At 40.2% G+C, this 12,102-nt stretch overlaps 1 protein-coding gene across 14 annotated transcripts in view; it reads right to left on the reverse strand.

Moving 5' to 3' along the window:
• EHBP1 (EH domain binding protein 1) overlaps nt 1-12,102 on the reverse strand; it is a 206,078-nt gene that overhangs the window by 8,742 nt on the left and 185,234 nt on the right. For all 14 annotated transcript variants that reach the window (XM_088053031.1, XM_088053030.1, XM_088053025.1 and 11 more), the window contains one exon: nt 322-421. In XM_088053031.1, the coding sequence (XP_087909157.1) occupies nt 322-421 (100 nt within the window). The remainder of the gene's footprint in view (nt 1-321; nt 422-12,102) is intronic.

Consider the following 12,102-nt stretch of genomic DNA (forward strand, 5'->3'; position numbering starts at 1 on the left):
GAGCCACAATCCAAATCTATCTGTGCATTTCTAAAATGTAATTTTATTCTACTGTTGGGCTTTTGAAAATCTAACAGTGCTTAATATTTCTTTAATTTCTTTTTTCACAGCTCTTGCTAATCTTGTGTCATTGCATGCTTCTCATTTTCAAGTCTGAAATATGAGAAAAACAAGTTACTCGATGTGTAACACATTTACACTACTCACTTTTGAGGTTTTTTTTTTTTTTTGAAGCCTAAAGGGAAGAGAGTAAAAAAAGTTTGACATCTCTCTGAAGAGTAAATCATCCTTTTGTAAATATGTATGTTCATCTGTACTTACAGAAGAGAAAGCTGGTTCATTCGTCTTATTAAGGCATTCTTCTTATTAACCAGCATGAACCACTCCTGCATCATAGCTTCCTCTTCTTCCGTGTTTCTTCCTGCAATCAAAAGAACTTCATTATTTATGTGGCATTTCACAAACTGAGGTACATATTTTCACTTCAGGTTTTGGAGTATCAGTTGCCAGTATCACTGAGCATGACATGGCATATTCTCAAATGGTAAAAATATCATATAACTTCAAGTCCTGCCTGCTTTATAAATAAATCTTTGAAAGCAGTCATCCTCCAGGATACATTTTAGTGTTCTTTATCATGCTGATGCCCTGACCTAAATAAATACCTTTTAAAAGGACTGTGTATTTTAAATTCTCCCAAATGAACTATATAATTGCAACACTTCCAGTGAAAAACTCTTACTGCTAAAAGATGTCTGGTCATCACCAAACACAAAAACAATCCCTGTAGGCAAGATCCACTCCACCCATGCAAAGCCAGCACAGTCAGGATGATGTGGCAGGGATCAAAGTAGCTGCAGAGGAGATGCTAATCCTGAACTCTTGGTAAAGTGTGGGCACCTGCTCAGCTTCTGTGTTCATGGACACTCTTCCAGATGAGCTGGAAAGAGCTGCCCCTCTCCTCAACCTGCAACCAAAGGGAGCAGCTGCACAAATACAAAAAATCTTGGGTGCAGGTACCCAAGAGTGCCATATGTGTATGCATGGAGTAGTACCCCTTTCCCTAGCCCCCATCCATCCCAGGCAGGATCAGCATCAGGACTCTTCATATCCACCTGCAGGCAGTGCTAAGCTCCACCAGACTCTCTAAGACTCTGTGTCACCACCCCTGCACCATGAGCAAAAAGCAGATGAGTGTCCAGAAGGCTCCTGGCTGTCCTTTCCACGTTGCAGGGCTGCTGAACCAAATTTCACCCTCTCTGAGCTCAGGGATTCGGAGAAAGTCCTTTGTGGAGGCTGTGCTGCTGTGGAAACCTGCCATTCTCATCCCTCAAGATGAGGTGAAGAGCAAGGCCTACATGGTCCTCACTGAATTATGAAACTCACACATTCAATGGGGTTAAAATGAGTCTAGGAATAAACTTGGAATAGAAGCAAAGGAGCATGAGGTTGGTCATGTGAGTTTGTTTCCTAGCTTTGATAGTGCTTCACTGGGAGAGTGTGGGTAGATGTCTGAATTTAAGCACCTCGTGTGCAATATGGTAATAAACACCTGTACTGATCCTGCAAGGGTGCTAAGAGTTAATCAATTAATTAAGAGGTGTTTGTAAAGGGGTTTGAAATCTCTGATGCAAAGTGCTGCACACTTGGGGATGCTATCTTACTAACTTAAACCCTAGGGTCCCTAGTTGCAGAGAAGCCTTTTACAGCACCTGGAGCTGGAAAGACACCAGAAAAATATTGTTTTGCCATAAATCAAAGCATTCAGTTTCTGGATGGGAGTGTTTCTCCACGTGCATGTTCACACCCCAATGCCACAACAGTGTGCAAGCCCAGACCTAGGTGGAGAATTGCACTCTCACCAGGCTGTGAGCCTCCTGCCTGCAAGGGAAGCTTTCCAGCCTTCTCCAAACTCTTTTGTTCCCCTCTGCTGTGGCCATGAGGCATCCACACAAGGGCAGGAAAAGAGGATGAACAGGGAAGTGGGTCAGCTTGGGGTGGAACTGGTGGACCCACACAGTAGGAAAAGGTTACATTTGGCATGCTCTCCTTTCTGATAGGAGACATCCACCCACATCCACTTATCTACCTGGGAAAAGTGCCTGGTCAATGAAATTTCCTGGAACGCTGCTTTTAGGACCACAATTTTCTAGAAGAGACAACAGTGAGACAGAAAGGGCAGAGCATCCCAAAGTGTGGACAGACCCACAGTGCATTTCCAAGCAAAAGCAGCAGGGCCCAGCTCCTGGGGCAATGGAGCAATGAAAGAAGAAATCTGATGTGTAGAAATGCTCTCCCCCAATATCTCCACTTCAGGTTTTGTGCGTAAAATACCACACCACGGCATTTACAACAAAACTCAGCAGTTCAGTACACTTTGGTATTTTTGGTAAGTTACAGATCAAAGGCCTTGCTGCTGCACTGGTCCATCTAACAGATCTGCATTTAGAAGCAGATAATAATCAGTATTACCAACCTTTTGCTGAAATGCACCAAATAGTTGAAACTTATTTAGGGGAGACATCAAGAAGAAGGGGATTTTTTTCCTTTTTTTTTTCACCCTTGCAAAATGACCAGTCTATTCTGTAATGCGTAAGATTTTTTCCCTAGCAATGTGGCAAAACATCTGTGACTACAGTAATATTTCAATCAATTTGTTAGTTTTGGGGTGGGCTGGGATGTCTGGCTGAAAGATTATAAATACAAGCCCTTGCTGCATTTAATTTTGCAAGCCTTGAAAAAGAAATGGGAGAGATAAATGTCTCCAAAGTGTTTGGCTCAATGGTGGATCTGACTTCGTTGACTTTCGTACCATGCAATTTCAGGTTAAGAACATAAACTTAAGACATAATCTTCTTTCTATTAATGCATTCCTCCTAAACACAGTTGCAACATGTAATGAGAAAAGATCTGGGTAAAGCTTGGAGCTGTCATGTCAGATCTGCACAGGTGCCTATTTTAATATATCTGTGCTGACACCAAAGCACATGCAATATCCATAGAATGGGCTGGTTTAAAAGTGAATTAACAAAGTCTTGATTGTTTTTACAGAATTTTAAATCTGTTTTTGTATTCGCTTTGGACCCATGTGATGCCCTGACACCGGTCATGTGATATCGGCTGCGATAGGCACAAATCCCCCGGCAGCAACAAAAGAAGAAAGAGCAAAAAAGAAAAAGCTGAGAAAAAGCTTGCAATTTGGAAAAAGGCCAATTTTACCCCAGCGAAGGCCTTTTTGATCAGTGAAATGACACATGTGTGCAATATTAATAGTAGTCAATGCTGATATTTTATTTGTTGACTGTCAGCTTTTAAATTCTTGTGCACAGAGCTGAAACAAATTCTTCCCAAGTAAGCAAAATAAAGATGAACTCCCATATATAAGAAATTTAAAAAACTCTTCGGCAAATACAGTAGCATTAGAGCATTACTTCATTTTTATACTTGGTGAATGGATGCACATGAAACACTTTCAACAAAGAAAAAGTGAGTGTTCTTACTGCAGCAACACTGCAAGTTAAACCCACATTTACAATTTCTAAAAAATAATTTAGAAAAAGCCTTTCTTCAATATGGTTTCACTCTGTAAAACCCAAGCTGCTGCTGGGGTGGCTGTTGTTTCCACTTTCCAAGTGTAAAACAAGTATTTAATTGACTTGCTACAAGTGCTTGAAAATTTAAATTGGGAAAGTATCTGTGTTGTTCTTGGGGAAAAAACCCACAACAAACTGTACAGATTATTTAAATGAAGCAAAAAACCCCATGCTAGAGAACAAATCGATCCCACACATGCAAACCCCTTATCTAAGCCAGTACAAGATGCTGAAAATCTATAAATAGCCCACAGATCTTAAACTTAAATTTTTTCCATAATACATGCATTACACTATTGTTTTTGATAAATAACAACAACAAAACCCTTTTAAAGCTAGTAAGTTGGACCATTACAAATTAATCCTGACTTTAATAACTGGTTAAAGACCCCTTCAGCTTTATAAGTAACAAAAAATATTAAAGCCTGTGATCACAGCGAGCTTTTCTCATTTCTCCTCTAACCATTTGTTATTTAATCCAATACTAGTAATCCAATTTGTCCATCAGACTTTTAAAGGGCAGAATGCAACTTCTCCAGCTTAGACACTTTTCAAAGTACAATATATTTTTCAAATGAATGCTGGATGTTTCATTTTTTCCCCAACTGTTCCTAGCTCTAATGTATGAGGAAAAAAAGAACAAGATGAACATTGTTCGTACTGATTAAGTAAGAGCTCATTAAAGAGCTGTCAGTGCTGTACTTTGAATATGCATGAAGCATATAATCAGATCTAGTACCGTCACTAGAGGAGAATACGGTAAGTACAAAGGATTGATTTAATTACTTAGAGTGGGCTGTGGTGGTAAAGCAGTCTTGTTAGCGCAGAAAGAAAAGGAGGTTGTATTCTGGCACGGTTAGGGGAAAAAGGCAGTTTTAGCTTCTGCCACAATACCTAATCTCAGGATAAAGCACTTTACATTGTAGCTTAAAATGAAGACTGCCAGTTTTCTAAAAAGACCAGAATTCATCTTATCTTGTTTAACCTCATCTGGTTAACTATCTAGCAGAACATATTTATTCTCTTTAACACGTAATTATGCTTATACCTTTTTATCCTATAGTTCAATAATGACTTCTGAAAACAGTCTTCAAATAAGAGCGGGCAGTGCTGCAAACATCGTATGCATGCAAACTGCTCGGTAAGAGATTTGAAAAATGCAGCACCAGAAACTCAGATGAAACAGTGAGTACACGCGCCTTTATGTGAAAAGTCAATACAGTTTTTAATGTCGGACTTTAACCTGAGGAGGCTTCTGGCAGGGTTTCTCTCATTTATTTTCTTTTTCCTCTCTTCCTTTCTGTCTCCCTCCCCCCCGACTCTTTTCTTTTCTACTTTTTTTTTTTTTTTTAATTCATTCATTCTTGTTTTATTCTTCCTCTAGGAATCCAAGGGAATTCTCTCACCACATCAACTCCCAGTGCCATTTTCTAATTTCATTGTCTGGCTTGAGTGGTGAAGGATGCGTGCTCTATTCTTCTCTTCACTTGACATCTACCAGAACCCTCCTCAATGATTAGGAATGAGCCCAACACCAAGCCTCAAATAGCACAAGACATTAAATTCTGCCCTCAGATATGAGAAGCTCCTACTGGCTTCTGAGTTGCGATTCCAAGCTGTAATAGCTCCTGCTCAGGATTCAGTAAAGGCTGCAGCATAAAGTTTGGTAATTTTGTTCCTTACTGGAACAAATTTTAGTGATAGCCAAAATACTGATAGTGAGAATTTTAGTGATAGCCAAGAAAATAAAACCCAACAAACCACAACCCCAAATACCCTTCCTTTCTCCTGTGGCTCATCACACATATTTCTGATTGTTATTTGAAATCAACTTGAGTCAATTTTCTTCTACAATACTCAAGGAACACGTGGTAACAAACACACTACCATTTTCTGAGAACAATATAAGCAACTAGCTTATTTGAATGTTGTACAGCTTCCTGACAGTCTTTTACAAACACATGTTCTTTCATATTCTTCTGGATTTACAAATGGATTTTTGTTTACACTGTAAGCTAATTATATCTTAAATTATTTAAATAAGAAGCATCTTGACAAATGTCTCTTCTGATTCAATCTGAAAGAATTTTTTTTTTCTTTTCCTGTGGAAAGTACTTTCAAACTCAGCCAGCTATCAGTGTATGTATGTACCATTAGACCAATTATTTTTAAGCCGTTTGGGCAGCTAGACATTAGGTAAACCCAATATGGATTAACATAGTAAACCTGTACATTGCTAAGAAAACAGAGAAGTAAGTGCTACAAAACACTGAGAATACCACTTAAAAGGAAGAAAAAGCAACAACATGCAGGGACAAGATTAGTTTACAGTGTAAATGGATGAATACAGTAACTCCTCTACACTTTATACCATCGTAAATCTGTCACGATAAGACAATAGATTAATATTTTTTAAAATCCTTTAAAATGTAAATGTATTTAGCTGTTGTGCAAAAATGAATTACAACCTGTAGAGGATAAATAATAAAGGCTTTACATCAGCATCCCAAACCAGCCCATTCAGTCTGGCAAGAAATAACAGGTTTACAGAAATCACTCTGTATGCCGTCTTAAACAGTAATAGTTTTTAAATTTTATTTGCACTGTGTGTAGTGTGTGTGCCATGGTGTCATGGTTAAACACAGAAACCTTCCCATGTCTCCCCATTTACCTCAACAGAACTACATGAAAAACAACCTACTTAAGACAGAGCCCATTCTTCATCCATTTGCTGATGTTTACACACAGTTTTAAAACAGAATAGAAGAAGCTTTCTTCACTCAACACACTTGGGTGAAGAGGCCAGCAGGAGAATGCCAGTGCATGGGAACTGGAGCGGGGCAAATAACAACAAAAACTGGCCGACTTCGCTCTGCTCCTCTTTCTGGGCTATTTTGTAGTTGACAGAAGCTTGGTGACTACCGAGAGCCGTTCAAATGCCAGTGAATTCCACAAATTTAACAGGAAGGTCTTTTGAAAACATACCCCAGTCTTTATTTGTCTGCTTTAAAAAAAAAAAAGTTGCTTTCACCCAATCACAGGGACGAGTTTTTACAAGTTTGTGTATTAGGAGCAAGTGGACTTGATTCAGAGATTGGCTTGTTTACCTGAAGGAGAACATGAATGGCAAATAAAGAATAGTTCTAGGATGTGTCTCATCTTGTCTCGTAAGAACCTGGGGAAATTCACTGAAATTGAAGGTGGTGTGTTTAAAACCGATAAAAAGAATGATCCTTCCTCAAAGCCTCATCATTTACCGGTAGAACTCGTCGCCACGAGGCAATGTTGAAACTAAGAGCTCAGCAAGAATTAAAACCAGGTTGAGTGTTGAATATGGAAAGGCAAAGCTGCAACAATAAATATTCAAATAAACAAACAAAAACCCATGGGAGGTAGGAACTGGATCCTCCTGCTTTAGGACAGAAGCTAACCTTTAATTTTTAGAGGTTAAATTAAATGTTCCCTGGGGCCAGGTTAGCCTGTGACTGGCCCCTGCATAGATTCTTGCCCCTGCCTAGGTTCAGCTCATACCTGTCCCACTACAGTGCAGTGTTCTGGACCAGACTGTGGGGCTGATCTGCTGTGGCCATTACAGTTTTACTGAATGGGAACACGACAAGGGACGAGAAACAGCGCTGGGTGTTTTAGCTGACCAACCTCACATTGCTAACAAAGGCTGGTGGAAGGTCTCAAACGCTTCCAAGTCAGCAGCAGACTTCCCACTGATTTTAATAGTTTTCTCATCTTGTTCACTGTGAACAGCTTATGCACAGATGAGCTCTTGTTTTTCATATGAGCTACTGAATTTTACAAATACTTAAGCAGAAAAGCCTATATTTACAACAGATATTTTTTGTACAGTAGAGTTACATGAGACCTACTGCAAAATGCCTCTGACCCAATTGAAAGCTACAGTGAAAATTTTTAAATGACCAGTGGTCTACAGTTTTTCACTGAGTGAAATTCAGGCAAATTTTTTTGAGCATTTTTTTGAAAAATCACCCTCCTCTGCTTTCAGAGGGCTACCTTTGGTGGAAAACCTCAGAATTTTGGATATAGTATTTTTTCCAGGGAATCAGTGTCAAAACAGAACCCTTACAGCATGAATGGATGGACTGCTCCAACTCGAGCTTCAGGCCTCCCATTTGAGATTACCATACCCAGCTTTCTCCCAGAGTAATTTCTTCTTTCAGAGCAGGAAGACCTCCTCAGTTATTAAAAACCACTGCAAATGAACAAGAAGAGCCAGCAACAGATAAGCAGGTGGAACTGTTATTTAGATGCCATTGCAGAAGTGGTAGCTAGCAGATGAAACCCTAGTGCAAGTTTTTGAGTTCGAGCTGGAGAGGAAAACGCCTAAGAACATTAGAAAGGCAAATTCATGGCCACTAACTTGCTGTCTGAGAGCAGTTGAGAAGGAGACATTGATGTCCACACAATGGAGTCTCATAAAGGTAGGAATCGACTGCCAAGAATCTGCCAGGCAGAGTTACATTGCAGCACATTGTCTGACTCTATTTCAGCCCCCAAAAGTACTGTAACCCTAATGAAACGGAGCTGCCACAAAGGAAATGCCTTTATCACAAGCACACATCAAATTAGTTTAATATCAAGCAGGAAACTTATAATTTCTTTCATTTCTGAAACCTAAAAAAAAATCAGAGAGGCTATTTAAAATTTTAAGAGCTGTGTAAACAGAAGGTCAGGATTCTGACCACATCTCGGCACGTGTGAGGATTTACCTGCAGTGGGACTGACTCAGAGGAAGACAAACATTTGTGGCCTGCAATCTGGGTAGCCTAAAATTATCACAGGACTGAAACTTCCACAAAAAGACAAATTGTGGAAGATAAAACCTGAAAGACCGCTGATTTTCTCTACATGATAAGTCATCACAGCAGCCAGTAGAAAAGAACAGAAAACCAACCAAAACAGAATGCCTGGACTGGATAAAGATTATGAATATATTTTAAGTATCGGACCATCAATCCAGACCAAGAAACTTTGTGCCCCAAAATTCAGGCAACAAAAGGTGAAATTCAACTGGAACACCTGGGGATTCCTGTAAGAAAGTGATGCCTCAAGGACAATTGCCTGCAGTGAATCCTAGCACTGAGTAAAACCAACACTTGTGCTTTATCACCCTCTGCTACTCTATGTACCCAAATTTTCTCCCATAGCACAATTTCCTAAGAAATTTAAGCACAGGAAAACATGCACTATTAACTGATACACTCAGACTTTGGAAATGATGGAAAAAAGGGTAGGTTATGCTTGGAAATCCAGCATGAGTGGGATGATGGTATGGCAGATGAATTATTTCACTTTCAGATTTACAAGTAGAGTTGAATGCTTTGTCATGACTGATAGTAATTTCTCTACAACTCATAACTACACCTTAGAACAGTTTACTACCTGCTCATATGGCAAGTGATAGCTGGGTAAGATACAGAAGCGAGAGGCTGTTTACCTAAAAGTCACTGGAGTATGCTCTACTAGGTAGCATATTATTCCATTTTTACCAAATGTTGCTTTACTTCCTTCAGAACAGATTCTCCTGGAGCTGGAAATGGGTAGTGGACATTATAAAGTTACTTCTTTGATGGACAGGGCTGAATTTAACCCAAGCAACTGCCTGAAGTGAGATGATGAAAGCAACGAATGTGACCTTGCATCTGTGTTAATGAAAATGTGTACTCTTACTGGGAGTTGGCAGGTTTATACTTCTGGGATCCAAACCTTCCCTGGGCTAGCTGGGTGAGTTCAGCTAGGTTGAGGTGTCCCAAGCCTCCAGAGCTTCCAGTTTTGATAGAAAAGGTGTTTTTGGTGGTATATGGGAGAAACCCAAGAAAAAACAACAGTGGTCTCTGCAGTGGCACTGTGGGCCAGGAGCCTCAGGGTGACCAAAGGGCCTTTCTCCTCGCCTTCACTTTGCAGCAGACACTGATTGTAGAGAAAGCTAACTCCAGGCAGAAAGCCAAACACTATGCCTACCACATGAAAGAGCATTTATACTGCAACACCACAAAGAAAGATGGAAATCAGTTAAAAGAAGCAAGTGTCTGTTGGGTCTTGTAAGACTTTTGGAAGGCTTGCAAGCCTATTCACAGTGCCTAAGGCTCTCCCAGAGTAGTCTCCTGCTATGCAGGCAATGCTCTACTTGGACTCTCCAAGCTGGCTTCAACCTGTTGACAGGTTCTTTGAAGGCAATGATGAGGCTACAAAAGCCAGGGAAGTGCATGGAGAGGAGGTTGACTTATCACTCAGTCCCTCCAGCCAATGGGACTCTGTGTTACTTGGAGAAAAAAACAAATATGGTCACTGCTGCTGCTGAGCCGCTTTAATGATTTAATGAATTTGGCCTGGGAAGGCTGAACACGCATGCTGCCCACGTTTGGTCTTGGAAAGGTCACCTCCTGTGAACTTTTGCCTACCAATGCACAGACCTAAGACTGAAGAGATGTGGTGAACTAGAGACAAACTCTGAGGTTTGTTTTGTGGAAGCTTCTCAGCTGTAGAAACACTGGGTAATTGGAAAAGCATGGCCAGACAGTCTTCCTTTACCAAAGGCAAATCCGTTTTGCAGGAACTGTTAATGGAAAGAGACAGATGGATATTGGAAGGAGTTTGCCAGTAAGAGACTGTGGAGGCAACATGACAGAAGGGAAACTGGAGAGAGGCTGAAAAACTTCAAGAACTCAAGATGTTCTCAATCACTCATAAAATGCATGATTATGGTAAATACAAAATGCATACTTGGGCAGAAATTTGTGTATGTGTTGTGATCTGGGCCCTGAAGACTCCTGTCAGAAAATCAGCTCACTGGTGAACCAGTTTATTTGCATTAACAAACTCTGATGAATGACTTTGCACTGTGTGTCTCAGCAGACATCTCCAGAGAGCTCTGCAGGCCCCAGGTCAGCCAAGTCACACTTGGATGCAACAGAGAGGCACAGTTACCATATTGTGAACGAGACCTCAGCCATAGTGTCATTGCACTTCTTTCACCCGCGGTTTTGGTAGTTGTCAAAACTCCCATTACCACAACCCTGGCAGCAAGTTAACATTTCTACACAATGGAGAGAGACACATCTCAACAAATGCTTTAGAGCATCGCTTCGCTTTCAAAACAAGCAGTAACTACCAAGGCATAGTTTTGTGAACTGTTATCATGTTAGAGTAAAAATCTTTTGCTTATGCCAGAAATATTTTCTTCCACCCAACACAAACTGCTATCAGTAGTATCCTTCCAGTCTCCTAGTTGTTAGGTATTTTCAATAGAGAAGGTTACAAACCAGCACCTGCAGGGACCCAAACCAGTACCACATATGTAGCATTCACGTATCTAGAACTTCTCTGAACTGCTTTCACTTGCTTATGCTAAATGTAAAAAGATAAGCCTCAAAAGTGTTGCTTTCAGTGATACTTTTACATTTTCTGTCTTGCCAGGAAAGCTGTCATTATACTGTCCTTCCTCCTGCTCTGCTTTGGGATGTGCACCTTTGTCTTTCACAACATGGTTGGTCAACTCATTACCGTCTTGTGGTTTGGCAAGTTCTCGGTTCACCTGAGATTAATCATGCTGACCCACGCACAACGGTAGTGCAGGAGAGCAAGGCTGACAAACTGCTATAAAACTTATGGTGTTACTCATTCATTCTTCCTCATTTAGGCAAGATATGAAATGTATGAAAGGACCATGATTTTTTTTTCCTCCTTTTGTACATGCACAGATATTTTTCATACTGTCTGCTTGCAAGCTTGAAGAGGCAACAAAACCAATTTTTAAATTCATCTCTCAGGCAAAACTGAACATTCATCATTTTCCTCCCCAAACCCTGACACTGGTGAATACAAATCTGCATTTACTTTTGGGAATTCCAAACAGAACTGTGAATTCAATTGTTTTTGAAAGATGAAATTTGGCTTAGGGAATAGGATGCCTCCTCCTAGCTCACCCCTCCCTACTCTAGTGCGGATTTCTCTTGCAGACTGGGTGACTCCAGTAAGGATCATTCAAGATGGTATAATACAGGCTGGTAAATACAGCTCGATAATCAGGGTTGTGAAGGGGCAGAGCATATAAGGGATTTATTTTTTGATAGTGAATCTATACACATATACATTATCAAGCCCCCATTGAGAAGCAGACCACTCCAAGTAATTAATACAGCTAAAGGGGGCAAATAAGAGATCAATGACAAAAATCACCTGGTTAAAAAAAAAAAGTAAAAGGTGTTGCATTTAAAGAGCTTTTACTTTGCATGCGAAACAATACCGAGAAACCTGTATTTTAGCACTTGTGCTCAACAAGCACTCTAAAGTATGTTGGGATGAGAACAGAAACCCATCCTTTCTAATAATCTTGTGACAAAAGCTAAAAGACATCATCCTATTAACTAGTGATCTCAACTGCTAATGCGGAGTACTTCCTGGTGTCTTTTATGTAGAATGCCGCTATTAAAAAAACACTAAACATTCACTGTGAACAACACAGAATCATTCATCT

This window comes from Pseudopodoces humilis, chromosome 3 (assembly GCF_049639895.1).
Source record: "Pseudopodoces humilis isolate 2021_Gansu_Grassland_sample_001 chromosome 3, ASM4963989v1, whole genome shotgun sequence".
NCBI lineage: Eukaryota > Metazoa > Chordata > Aves > Passeriformes > Paridae > Pseudopodoces > Pseudopodoces humilis.